Below are 14,481 nucleotides of genomic sequence, written 5' to 3' on the forward strand. Positions count from 1 at the left end.
CCCACATTACCCAAAATACATCTTAACTTATGAAGATGTGTGTTACACTTCAAGCTGGAGTTGGAGCCTCAAGCCGCTAGCTTCAAGCCACAAGCATCAAGCCGCTAGCATCAACATAACCAATATTCACCTATAGAGAATTGGCAATAACAGAAAATAAAATTGGATTAAAGGTCTAAATTTGCCACAGTGCTCAGTCTACGGGTCTCTCTACGGAAAAAGATATGGGAGCAGAAGATTAAAAGGAAGAACTTGATGTCAACAGATTTCTCCCTATTATGTGATGAGGTAAATGTCAATGCCTCTGTTTGACATTTGTTAATATTTTATATAGAAAAATAAAGTCATTCCATCATTAACGTGAACCTTGATCTCAAAAACGTCCAACGGTGCTTTACAAATGAAGTTTGAAGTTAGTCTAGCCTTATGCTAGCCTTATGCTAGCCTTATGCTAGCTAGTTATCTAGACTAAATACTTAAAAATAGCAGCTAGTGTCATATATACTGTGAAACCCATGTATTCAGGTAATTTATGTCGATGTAGACGGACACATTGAACTGACACGTAACTTTGCCTCAAGTACTACTAAGTTATTATGGCTAGCGTGCTAATGCTATAATGATATGATTTAAGATATAAAAAGTAAGTAGATATTTGCTGGGATATTTAAGTGAGTGCCTTTCACATATTGACAGACTTTGGTAATAACATTAATAGGCCCGTTAATGGTGAAAATAAGACATTAATTTCAACATAGCTCATCTATCCTATAGAGTTACACTGTAGAATCTAACCTCTGATGTAGCAAACATGGCGCCATGATTTGAGTCGACCAGACTGTCTCTAATATATGAATCTGACTCTTACTAAAACAACGTGACCCCTAGTGGATACGTGAAGAATAACAATTATTTTTTATTTAAAAAATTGCAGTTAATGTCTTCAGTGCGAATTTCGCACTATGCAAATTCATCCCGTTGGCAAGATTTGGGTGTTTGACGTCCCTTTGCTAAACTAAATGGCAGCCATCTAGTGGCTGCCGGTGGTATTGCTGCTTGTGTTGAGCAACAAAAAGCAATTGTACCATGCAATGTGCACTGAATGGACCATCAACATCTGTAAATAAAAAAAATAAAAAATCTTCCCTGAGTGTTTTTTTTTTTTTTTTTTTTTTACTCTTCGTTGCAATCATCAAAACACAGGTGCCCCCCTCCACCAACAAACCTCTTATTCTGTAGCCTTATTACATAGAATCGCTCGTACGCGGGATGCAGACCCACTATTGATCTCAGTCTGCCTGTTACTCCTGCTCCCTCCCCCCCTCCCTCCCTCCCTCCCCCATCGCACTCCTCACGCTTCCCACCTCCCCTCAGCCTCCTCTCGGCTCTCTCGGACTGCAGCAGAGAAACCGCTGCATCGCAGAAGGCAGGAAAGAAGAAGAAGAAGAAGAAGAAGAAGAAGAAGAATCTCGGCGCGATGTCTTCTGCCTCTGCAGCCGTGTAGAGAGAAAAGGGGGAGGTTAGTCATCGAGCTCGGTGCCATGCCTCTGATCCTCTGAAAACTGTAAGGATTTATTCATTTCTCCTTTTTCTCACCAATTGTTCCCAACTTCATCTTCCGCCACAGTAAGCCGTATCACTCCATCTTTAGGAGTCACTTAATATGCAAAATTGAAAAGGAACATTTCGGATTCGTCCGCTGAGCCAAACGCTGCATTTTGTATTATTATTCTTTTTTATTATTACTGTTATTATTTGCAGGAATCATTTTATGACTGAGTGTCCTGCGCGCATCGCATGATTGACAGGAAAGTTGGGGAACTTTGCGAGTTGCAGCATCAGCATCATTGTGTTTGGAATCATAAATGCACACACAAAAGCGATCAGAAAATACATTAATGGGTGGATAATCTGAGCCATGTACACGAGGAGGTGTCTGCATGTTTTTTTTTTATTATTAATAATATTATTTATGTTTTGGTGAAGTTTTAATTAAATGCAGCACAATTTGGAAATGCGATGAGGATCATATTGTAAGTTGGATGGGAGGGTGTTGGGGTAGGGGGTGAGGAAGAGGGGGAGGGGGAAGGGGAGGGGGAGGAAGGGCGGGGGGGTTTCTTCCTCACGCGATCAATGGTCGTGGAAAGATGAGTTGCACGGAGAGGCAACCCCGAGCTTCCCCCTGCTCCTCGGCGCGCACATGCAGCCGGAGTGAATCTGCAGTACGCTGCGCAGAGACGGGAGGGAGGGGGGAGGAGGGGAGGAGGAGGGAGGGAGGGGGGATCCATCTATTACTCAGGAGTCACTGCTCGATGCGGTGCGAGGACAGTCATCTAACTGTACAGCGTACTGTGACGCCGCCTCGCAGGGAGGATTGATTCAGGCAGCAGGACAGCCCGAAATCTAATTACGGGACGCGGCTTGCGTCAAACGACTCCGCGCGGTGATTGATGTCGCTTTTCCTCTTTCTTTCCCCTTTTCCTGAGCGCGGCTCTGCGCTCGCGAGGCTGCGGTACGTACCGCAAACGATGCCAAGAGTGGAACAAAGAGGAGGGAAAAGTGAGGATGAGTTCCGCGTAAAGCTTTCCCCCAAACTTCCCGTACTGGAAATTCTGTCCAGGTGTTCCCTCCGAGGCCGTTCTCACACTGGGTAGATGTTGCGTGATGTTTGTCAAACATGAATGAATGTTTGCCCAGGGCCTCTGTGTACCTCAGTGTTTGGTTTAGCCCGGTGGATGACAAGCCTGCTCGTCTGTTCGGTTTTCTTTTTTTATCCCATTGTGTGATATCTCGGTTTCATCTACAGCCTATTTTAAAATGCAGCTGAGGCTTTGCAGTGAATGCGTCACATGTCACGATCTGCCCTGAGAGAGCAGAGAGCAGCATCACACATGTCAACGTGAAGGCAACACTGTGGAGAGTTTCCTCACAAGTCAACTTAGAGATCATAAGATGAAAAAAAGATGCAGCAAAGGTCAAGGTGTCCAAGACAACAACTGGACTTGTTGCTCTGTAAACCTAAACCTAAACCAGTCATATAGAAGCGGAAATTATTAGAATAGTGGTTGGATAAGTGAAGTTCTAGGGCTTGAATCGTCTCTTTGTCAAAGGCATTGCACCCCTCAAAACTGCTCACTATGCAAACAATTGGTTAAAATGCAGAAACAGGTCAAATAGCCCTTTTTTTTCTTAGAGCTTTGTGGTGTTTCTTTGTCTGATGAGAGGGTTGCAGCAGTGCTCCAGGAAGTCATACAATACTTACTTTTTACCACGTGTTCACAAAAACTAGCACCAAAAGGAAAAAAAAAAAGTTTCAACTCAAGCAAAAATGTTCACCTGTCCTTGATTTAATTAAACTGTTTCATAAAGATTAGATCAGATTGTCCTCCGGCTTTATGAATAGTTTTGACAGGAGTTGTTGTGGGGTTGTGGTTGATGGGAAGACAATAGACACATTCATGGCCTACGTCACTGTGACGTCACAACGTTAGCTGGAGGCAGAACATTATCACTGTCAACCGGGAAAATATTGTTTTGCTGTATTTTTTGGAGCCAAAACTGAAAAAAAGAACAAACACTAACTTGAAAGTTAACAGCACACCAGCCACCGTCAGTCGTAGACAACTTTGGTTGAACACGATTAAAAGAAAGAACTGGAGTGAGACAATCAAACTCTCTGTTTACAGCGCACATTTGATATCAGATAAGATAAATATCTAGTACATAATCAGTTTCAGCCTGGATAACATTACGGGTTAGAATAAATTGTGACTAAATGAAGTTAAGTTAATCATTATTTGGAGGTTTCTTGACACATGCTAATGCTAATGTGACGTTAGGGGTGTCCAAGCAGAAGTTGCATTTCCTGCACAGTGAGAGTGTGAGTGTAGGGGTTAGTTGAATATAGTCCCATCAGTCAGAGTCAACTTTTCAGAATAACTTTCACGGTCTTGGGAAGTTAGTGTATTTAACATATTCTCTAAAATATGCGTCTTCCTCGTCCATTCCTGCCAGAACAGTCCGTTGAAATATGCTAACCGCCGTGTACAAGCTAACGTGTTTGAGATTTTTTGCCTCCAGCTAAGCCCCGCCCCTCAAAAAACATCACACTGTTTACGAAATGTGAAGGGGTCTATAGGAGGGTTTAGAAAGCAATATGGAGTCACCAGGGAGTTCAGACTTTATACAAAAGTGATATTATTTTCAAAAAAAGCCGTCTTGAGAGGTGTTGGTAGGCAAGTTTTGTATTATCTTAGAGAGACACACAAGTTCATCTCCTGTCTCCCACATCTTCATGCTAAGCTAAGCTAAGCTAAGCTGCCAATGTTGAGTTTCTTGTAGAATTGAACCACTGGTTCTGATTTGACACCATGAACATGTGAATCCAAGTGACTTCCGGAGATAAAAATAAAGACAAGCAAACCAACCTGAACCTCAAATCAACAAATATTAAAACGCAGAAAAACTCCACTCATTTGTCGTTTCACTGATCACGCAGAAAGACACGCACAGTGTTTATTTCAAATCATGATGTGAGAATCCACGCGGGGGCCCCCACAGCAGCTGGCCAAGCTCCAGCGGTCGCACACAGCCGTCATTATATAGAAGCAATCAGGCAGCTGTGAGGGAGTGTGTGCGAGGAGGTCCCACGTTAGGCGCTGCTGGTAGTTCCCTCTGCATGAGTGCATTGGTGAAAATATGAATTTATGTGTTTGTGCTCTTCATTAGAGCTCAGTGGAGGCGCTGGTGCTGATGTGTAACGTGGAGTGTGTTCATCTCTTTTAATCTGAACCACTTTACTCCACAGCCTCTAGAGGCAGCGCGTTCAAAGAGGCCGTTCATCTGGAGCTGCTTTTTCCCGTCGGAAAACAACGGCACGTGTTTGCAGTGCGTGAAACACTTTTAGATGTTTCAAAGTAAGCAACTTTTCTGAATGGATTGATGATTTATGTGTTCTGCCGCACAAATCCCCCATCTGGGAGCTCTGGACTTTACTGATTTGGTCACGTTTCTCCTGAGGCAGAACTTAGGAACATTTTTTTTTTCCACCTGTTTTGCAGCAGTGCATCTTCAAAGCTCCTGATTTTAAAAGCTGTCAACTTGGGATGACGAAAGAGTTTTCCAAAAAGGCTGAACCTTGCTTTCGCTGCAGCTGTAGCACCAGCAGCGGAGGTAACATATGGCCTATTTGGAGATTATTCTTGGTTGATAAAACCTGCAGAATGGAGCGCTTAGCTGACAGATGAAAGGCAATATTCATGTGACACATCAGTTGTGGGTAACAGATTTGCAGATGCTGTCTTTAAGAGAACAACCCGGCTGTGGCTCAGTGCATAGAGCAGGTTGTCCACAAACCAGAGGGTTAGCAGTTCTTCACAAAAAAAACATAAAAGCAAGGAGCTGCATGGTTGGAGGGGGAGTTTCTTCAGGTAACGGATAAAAAAGATTTAGATGATCCAGGAAGACTAATTTGAATAAGAATGTAGGTACATGTTTTATGCAGGTTTGCACAGAAACACTGCACAATGGGTTATAATTCTCTGAGTTTTACTGTGATCGAACATACACATCTAACTCTTAATGAGTGAACCACGACAAAGACGTAAAACTACACAAAGGAAAGGGAGAAGACATCTCTCACCAGCTTGATTCTTGCTGCAGCATCTTGTTGTTTTTGAGCACATTTGCGAAAAAAACACCAGCTCTGCTCAACGTTTAAAAAATTCACAACCGCAATTCTTGTGAAGTTGAATTGACGACTGGCTTTGATCAACTTTCAGACAAAACTGGTACATGTCTGCCTGTGTTCCTAAACTTCACAGGCATCTGCAGAGCTTTTCCCGTGTAGTTTTATTCATATGATGTGCATGAGCAAACGCTCGCTGCAGCCATCTGTAGGCACAGCAGAAAGCCTGAAGGGCTCTGCACACCATTTACACGCTGTCGACCAGTATGTCGCATGCAGGATCTTTTACGTTTGCATGTTTTGTTTTTGATCTGAAGAAGAAGCTTTTTGGAACATTGTCCCGCAGAAACATGATTTCTTCAGTTCACCTTACGCAGTGTGAGCGTGCCTCCTAGTTTCACCTGCACCTGCAGAGTATACCGCATGCGTGTGTGTGTGTGTGTGCGCGCCTTTCGTCTACTGTATGCGCGTTTTTTTCGCGTGTGCGAGTGATTAATGAACGTAGCTGGATGGCGTCAGCGGGCCATGACAGCACGGCTGCAATGGAAATCATTTCTCCGCTCTCCGTGGACTGCTGATTCAGAGCTCGCAGGAGTTTTGCTGATTGCTAAAATCACATCACAAGGGCGCTGTCATAATAACCCCAATCACAGCATCACAGCAGAAGGCGCCGGGAGAGGGGTGGGGGTCACCATCGAAAGAAAATAAAAGTGGCCATAAGCGTTATTAGCTTGCCTGTTTATGGCGGGAAAAGGCCAAGTTGAAGTGCGGTGGCTTCTTGTATATTGCGTATACGATTCCTAACATCAGCAAAAAAAAAAAAAAGAAAGAAAAAGCCGGGGCTTGGGCTTTTATGAATTATCTCTGCATCTCAAACTGCACTGAAAGACTTCTAAATGTCAGCATTAATGGCCATTTGCATAAGGAGGAGAGCAGTTAGCCTGTTACGAATAATGAAATGTCAACAGACGTGGCGTATCTTTCGCACTCCGACATCAAAAAGACGACGTCACGAATTCTTTTGACAAACCTGGATGAGAGAGGCGAGAGTGGTCACAAAAAAAAGAAGAAAAGAAAGAAAGAAAGGAGGAGGAACGCAGGCTCGGCTGCCTGTTATCCACCATTATTCATTTTTGCTCTCGGCGTGGCGACGCGGCGAGTTGATTGGCTATTTACTTCTTGACCACTGGGCACGGAAACTCTCAGAGCATATCGTGAGGTTTATCACAGGCTTCGACCTTTAGTCTCGAGTACTTCAGCTCAAGGAGCGGCATCGCTGGAAATGAGTTAAAGGGAAGTTTGCTAAGAGAGGTGTGCTTATACACTCAGGAAACACGTCGATGCAGTAATCTGGTTCTTGGAGACTCTTTTCGGCTGCATAAAAGTACATAATCTAATGCTTTATACTGAACCAGCACAACTTTTTAAAACTCATACTGTGTATTTCACCAACAGAGACCAGGGGAGGGATGAAAAGGGTCGAATGGATGGGATAAGCACACTTGGAAGGGATGGGATGAAAAGGTTTCGAAGGGTCCGCAATAAGCTCAGTTTGAGGGGATGGGAGGAAAAGGGTCGAATGAGATGGGATAAGCAGAGTTGGAAGGGATGAAAAAGTTCAAAGGGGATGGGTTAAGCAGAGTTGGAAGGGATGGGATGAAAAGCTTTGAAAGGGATGGGAAAAGCAGTGTTGGATGGGATGGGATGAAAAGCATCGGAGGGGATGGGATGAAAAGGTTCGAAGGGAATGGGAGGAAAAGGGTTGAGGAGATGGGATGAATACAGCCAAGTGTCATGGGAAGAAAAAGGATGAGATAAGCAGAGTTTGAGGGGATGGGATGAAAAGGTTGGAAGGTGATGGGAGGAAAAGGGTTGGAGGGGATGGGATGAAAATGGTCAAGGGGATGTAATCCAAAGTGTCAAGGGGATTGAATGAAAACAGTCGAATGAGATGGCAGAAGCAGAGTTGGGAGGGGTGGGATGAAAAGGTTCGAATGAGATAGAATAAGCAGAGTTGGAAGGGATGGGATGAAACTTTCAAAGGGAACTGGATTACAAGAGTTGAAAGTGATGGGATAAGCAGAGTTGGAGGGGATGGCATGAAAAGTATTGGAGAGGATGGGATGAAAAGGTTCGAAGGGGATGGGAGGGAAAGGGCTGGAGGGGAATAGGATGACTAGTGCCAAGTGTCATGGGAAGAAAAGGATCAAGTGAGATTTTATGAGAATGGTCGAGGAGGATGGAATTTAAGGGTTGAGGAAACATCCTTGTCCCCTGGTTCCTGTAATGAAAGGTGGAAGAGTAAGAAAAGAAAAAAGAGGGAGGATGGGGAGGGGTTATAATTAATAACTTAATTTTTTATTAGCGCTACAAGATGACGTATATGATCTGACTACCTTGTGTTGGCGTTTTACTGTGTCTAGAACCAGAGCCAGGAAGCAAATAGCTTAGCCTAGCATAGCAGGAGTGTGGTGTCACTTCTTCACTTTTAACGTTGTAACTCAGCTGGCTAGTTTTACTGTAGGACACGAGGATGCAGACTCCCGAGTCCACGTTCTGTCTTCAGCCTGGCGCACAGATGCTTTCCTGGCCAGGGGCAGTTATTGTCTCCTCATCTGGCTGCGCACAAAGTTAGTTAGGACACCTTTCCTACTTCATTTCAATGCTGCATTGCACCAAAATCTCTTGGGCTGCTTTACGCCACCGAGCCCCCGGCGCTTACGTTCAAATGACAGATCCCAGCTGATCTTTTATCTAATCCCGCGGACCAAAGGTGAGCAGGAACGCCATACATCAACCTGCCAAGGTCTATTTGCGCACTTCACCCAGACTCGACGCCGCAGTGTGTGCTTTCTGCCCCAGGGACGGAAGATACAAATAGAAAAAGCATGTAATGGCTAATGTAGAAAAGATGGATTTTCAGTTTTATTTCCTTTTATTTGCTGATAGAAATGCTGATAGTCGTGTTGCCTGACTGGCAGCAGGTTATCTTCTCCCTTTGCTTTATTCAGCTTTGCTGCAATTCACTCATTAAGTGTTAGACAGGTACTTTCGATCACTGTAAAACTCAGAGAATTATAATACGGTGCTTTTGTGCAAGTCTGCATGAAGCATGTATCTACTGTATAATTCAAACTAATAATGATGATGCATTGGTTTTACATAGTGCTTTTCCATTATTACTCTATTTAGAACTAATCTGAACATTTTTCGAAATGCAGACGATATTATATTATTCCTTAATGTCGTCTGTTTTTTTAAAATTATAATTTATTTAAAGGCCGGAGCGCAATATACACACGGTCAATGCCAAAGATATTAATAAAAAATAAATAAAATAAAATAAATAAAACTGAAAATAAATAAATACAATTAAATGAATTAAGTAAATAAAATAAAATTAAATAAATTAATTTTATAAAAGAAACAACACGCGCCACAAACAGACAGAAAAAATAGGTAGAAAACAAAGGACAGGACAACAATAGACAACATACATCTCCCCCAACCATACACTGACCCCCCATCCCATAAAAAAAAAGAAAAACTCCATTGCCTAATTACACCCATATTGCCTTCCACTCTTCCATGCATGTTATTTATTTATAGAAATATCATTTTACCAACAGACTAAACCATTTTTTTCTCTCATGTCCTCTAACAAATTTATTCTGTTTGGCACCATGTATCTTAGCTATAGAGTTCTCCAAATACAAGATGTCCATTAATGATAAATACCATTGTGCCATGTTGAGTAACTGTGGTTGCTTCCATCAAGTTACCACGAATTTCCTTTTTTTAATGTTGTTGCCTCCATTTCTTGTGTTCTACGCTGAAGTTACACAGTACTAGTAAAAAAAACTGACATTAAACTGATTCCTTTCCCGCTACGAGAAAATGCTGCTTCGGTGTACGATACATTTGTTCAGTGTGAACTTTGTAATTGTCCTGCCAATATTATAGTGTTGCTGCAGGGCTTTAGAGGAGAATGTGAAAGGCCCAGAGCTCGGCCGGCGTTTCTCCTGCAGCCGAGTTTGGACGCGAATGTCGGCCGGCGGCTCAGACGGCTCAGTCTGTGCGCGTTGACAGGTCTTCCGAGAGGCCATGCCACTGTCATAGCAGAGAGAAAGAGAGAGAGCCCCTAAAGGGAGTCCGTCATGCAGACTGACATGTACTCCCAGACTGGAAACATGACGCTAAAACCCACTCAACCCTAACATTAGACATACCACACACGCTAGGTTTCCAAGATAGCAATGTTTTCTAAATGCATAACATCAACAAATCAAATCACAGCATCATGCATAAAGAAATGTCCAATGATTATGTAAAGTGCCTAAAATGATCAGCCACAACATTATGACCATTGACAGAAGAAGTAAATACCATTTAAACCATCTTGTGATAAATCAGTGTTCTGCTGGGAAACTTTTGGACCTGGCATTCATTCATGTGGATGTTACTTAAACATGTAGTACCCACCTAGACCAGACCAGACACCCCCCACCCCATAGCAATGACACTCCTTGATGGCAGCAGCCTGACACAGGCACACAAAAACAGTTTAGGAACAATAAAAAAATGAGAAGAACACCACAAGGTGTTGACCTGGTCTACAAATTCACCTGTTGATCCACCACAGAGGCCCCTCCCCTCAACCTATAGGATGCAAAGGCCCCCTCCTAACAACATCCAGTGACCAGACACCACCAGACACCATCATCTTGCTCCCATGTCCATTCTCTTATGAGTCACAACTGACTTGGAGAGCTACACAACATTAGGATGGTGGTCATAATGTTATGGCTCATTCGTGTATGATCACACACCATTGTTTTGGTGATGGTGATGAGAGCAAGAGTTGCTGCACGAGGCTGAGACTGATCCTCAACGTCTTCGTGTTGAGTTGGAAAAACGTCAGCGCTCAGAATAAAGTCACGGTGACCTCCTTAAATTTTTTGGACCTCGCTGCCTCTAACTGCAGTGGCTTGGAAAAAGTGCTGCATCACTAGCTCCTCTTCGCTCTCACCCATAAGGAACGTCTAACAAATTACCGAAGCAGGAATCTGGTGTCATCATCAGGAACAGCTTTGGGCCAAGACCACAAAACAGCCTCATCTTATTAACAGTCGCCTGCAATTTATTACCTTTTGTCGGCTTTTAATGGCTCGGTCTCACACATCCACCACCTGTTCGGAAAAATGTGTTTTTTTCTGACAAGAACCAAACTGCTGGCAGGTATGTGCGCGTCTCTAAATTAGCACATTTTTGTTTTAAATTTGTGGGTGGTAGATATGCCCGGTTATGTAGCCTGACTTGTGTAGAACCACGCTATATTTTAACTTTAGACAAGAGCTTCCAGTACTTATGCTAAGCTAACCAGATGCTCAATAAGAACACAAATGAGCATATTCCACCATATGTCAAGATTTTCCAAACGTTTCCCAGCAGAACATTAAATCATCACGGGATGGTTAGGGTTAGGGTTAGGGTTAGGCTCCTGTCAGTGGTTTTAATGTTGTGGCTGTATACAGTAAGACTCCTGCAGTCACCTCTTTTTGTAGTGTCAAAAATGTGCAGACTCACACTGAATTGTATCTCATTTGCACGTACTACCTTTCCGAGATGGGCAACTTCGTCAGCTATAAAAAAACAAGGTGTATTTTCCGTCAGGCACGATGGGTCCGTGCTTCTTTAGAGTATTCGTCGCGTTAAAAAAAATAAAAAATAAATAAAAATGCCTGAAACCACCCGAAACACACATCCAGACTTCTTTTGCAGACTGCAGGTTCAGTTTGGCTGTCGCAGCATTAAAATGTCCTTTTCTTTTCAGTGGAGCGAGAAACACTGCAGGCTTGTATTTGTGGCAGACAACTTTTAATCAAACTTGCTTTTCTCTTCTTGTCCCCGCAGTCTGATGGTTTCCTCGGCTGAGCTCTGACAGGACCGAGGATCTTTACAATTTGAAATCAGCCGTCTCCTTTTTGGATTGAATTAGACATTATTACTTAATCATTAGTTTCCTGGCAGCTCTGCTAGTTTCCTCTTTTTCTCCAGTGCTGTTAAACTTCCTTAAATCTCGCTCCGCCGGGAAATAGACAAAATATTAATAAACAGGTACTTTGCTGCACTAGGTGGGATAAAAACGCACTAGAAGGTGAACTAAAAGACATTTAGTGCCAGTTGTTCCTGTGCCAAGATGGATGAAACGCACAACAACAGGACTTCCTTGGTCAAAGGAGCCAAGGACATCGCCAAAGAAGCCAAGAGGCACGCTGCCAAAAACTTAAGCAAAGCTGTCGATCGCGCCTCGGATGAATACTCGACCCATCGCAGCTACAACCGCTTCCAGAACGAGGATGAAGACGAGAACAACTACAACAGTTACACCCGGGAGGACGGCCACTACGGCGACAACGCGGCCAACGGCGGCGGCGGCGGCGACGACGACGGGGCCTCCAGCGACGCCACCGAGGGCCACGACGACGAGGACGAGATCTACGAGGGGGAGTACCAGGGCGTGCCCGCCTGCAACGACGGGAAGTCGCGGGACGGTCAGGTGGCCCTGGGCCAGCCGGTGTCCGACAGCCTGAAGAGCCACAAGGAGCTGGAGAATGAGCGGCAGGCCGACGAGGAGGAGCTGGCGCAGCAGTACGAGCTGATCATGCAGGAGTGCGGCCACGGGAGATTCCAGTGGCAGCTGTTCTTCGTGCTCGGGCTGGCGCTGATGTCGGACGGCGTGGAGGTGTTCGTGGTGGGCTTCGTCCTGCCCAGCGCCGAGACGGACATGTGCGTCCCCAACTCTGGCGCCGGATGGCTCGGTAAGAAAACGACCTCTTCCTAAATGACATCTCATCTTCTATGCCGCCTATCCTAACTAGGGTCGAGCCTATCCAGTCCATCGCAGGGCTAACACAGAGACAAGCAACCACTGGTACTCAAACTCACACCTAGGGTCAATTTAGAAGCACCAATTAACCTAACGAGCATGCGAGCACAGCAAAAACATGCAAACTCCTCCCAGAAAGGCCCCAGCTGGACTAAATGAGATCATGTTGCAAGAATTAAAACTTTTCATTTGTTTTGTCAAGGGCAAAAAGGTTCTGGTGCAAATCTGTCCGTCCATTTTCTTTGCATGTTCTCCCTGTGTCTGCACGGGTTCTCTCCAGCTTCTTCCCACTGCCCTAAAGACGACACAAACATGTCTTCTTGTGTCTCTTCTGTGTGTTGCATCTTGCACAGTTACACCCATGAGTCACCAGAAATGGAATCACATCAGGTGAAGTTCGTACACCTCAACGTCAGCTTGTCATTAAATTTCTCTCCCCGGCTGCGGTGAAGATGAAGTGTAGTATTACGCTGCTCATTAAATTTGAAATCTTATTAGGTGAAACAGCATTTTGATTTAATTATGTTTCAATCAATGCAAAGAAAAGAATCCCCCCTGCACGAAACAAAGGAAATCAATGAGCTAACGGGGAAGTTCATCCGGCTTCAAGGGTCGTACTCATGTTGACGGCTGCTGAGCAACTAGTTTCACAATCATCCGTCCACTGGACATAAATATGCTATTGGCAGCATCCTTACTCCATAACAATCTCCCACTACCACCTCCACAAACATCCACGTTGCATAATTTACACATTTCTGTCTGACTGACTTTATTTTTCCAAGGTTCTTCCACTCAACAGACATGTTTAGTAAAGTTATTTTCAGGTCATTTTCTTCTTCTTCTTCGATGTTTAGCAGCTTTGAAGTCGAAGAAGTTTTGATGCTACAAGGATGTGGTTCTGGTTTATGGCAGATAACTACATAAGATCGGACTTGGCTGAAGCATGATATCGATCCAGTATTTTTTTTTTTGCTGCTACACTGCCCCTAATGTTCATGCTCACGTTATAACAGAAACTGCTGAAATTTACGCTACATTAATTTCCGATGATTTGCACAGATGACACAACAGATACCGGATACAGTACGTGAGGCAAATACAAAAAATGTATTTAAAGTATATTTTTTATCTGAGTAACTGTTAGATTTTTTGAGTGTGGAGTGAAATTAAACTACAAATTCTTGATATCATTGCTACAAGGTTAAACTACATTTAGGCTATTAAAGCTACACAAATTGTAAATGAACAGATAACATACAACAAGTTTTTTACTAGAATTATTTAAAATCTACAAGACCACACGAGGCAGAAATTTATGAAAAGTTTTCAAAATTGTTTGATTTAAATGTAGAAAAAAATACAGTATTAATCCCAGTTTGCTACAATGGTGTTTGGCTCTGTTTTGATTATACCAGGCTAATGTTTTTAGCCGATGTTAGCACGACATGGACTTGTAGTTCACATATAACACATGAAAAACCCTAAATGATACTAAATGATAAAATAAATACTGTCTGTACGACCGATTTAAATCAACAACAACTAATCAGAAGAGCTAATAAATGGAATATTGCGGGAGCTTCTAATTACGGTTTGCACACGGGGCAGCCATCTTGGATTTTACAACTTTCTGAGTAGAAAATCCAACTTCAGGGGACGTTCCAGTTGAAAACTCCAACTCAGAAGTTCCGACTTCTGAGTACAAATGGAAGACGCCATTAATATGACAGTGCAAGTATAAAGTTCTCTACTTTCAGGGACTTTAACAATCATGTCTGTTCTGAAAGCCCCAGATTTGCAGAGAAATGAGGACGACAAACCAAGCACAGCATCGTGTGGTTTTGTGTTTCTATATTGAAGCTTAAAGCGCTTCAGCTCGTCTGAGTCTGACATTTGGACTCAC

At 43.5% G+C, this 14,481-nt stretch overlaps 1 protein-coding gene across 2 annotated transcripts in view; it reads left to right on the forward strand.

The window, feature by feature from the left end:
- The first annotated feature begins 1,409 nt into the window (after positions 1-1,409).
- LOC124997125 (synaptic vesicle glycoprotein 2C-like) overlaps positions 1,410-14,481 on the forward strand; it is a 45,562-nt gene continuing 32,490 nt past the window's right edge. The window contains exons 1-2 of one of the 2 annotated variants that reach the window (XM_047570718.1): positions 1,410-1,564; positions 11,600-12,507. In XM_047570718.1, coding sequence (XP_047426674.1) covers positions 11,886-12,507 — 622 coding nt within the window. In that variant the 5' untranslated portion in view covers positions 1,410-1,564; positions 11,600-11,885. The remainder of the gene's footprint in view (positions 1,565-11,599; positions 12,508-14,481) is intronic. The other variant, XM_047570719.1, reaches the window with a different exon arrangement.

Source organism: Mugil cephalus, chromosome 19 (genome assembly GCF_022458985.1).
Source record: "Mugil cephalus isolate CIBA_MC_2020 chromosome 19, CIBA_Mcephalus_1.1, whole genome shotgun sequence".
NCBI lineage: Eukaryota > Metazoa > Chordata > Actinopteri > Mugiliformes > Mugilidae > Mugil > Mugil cephalus.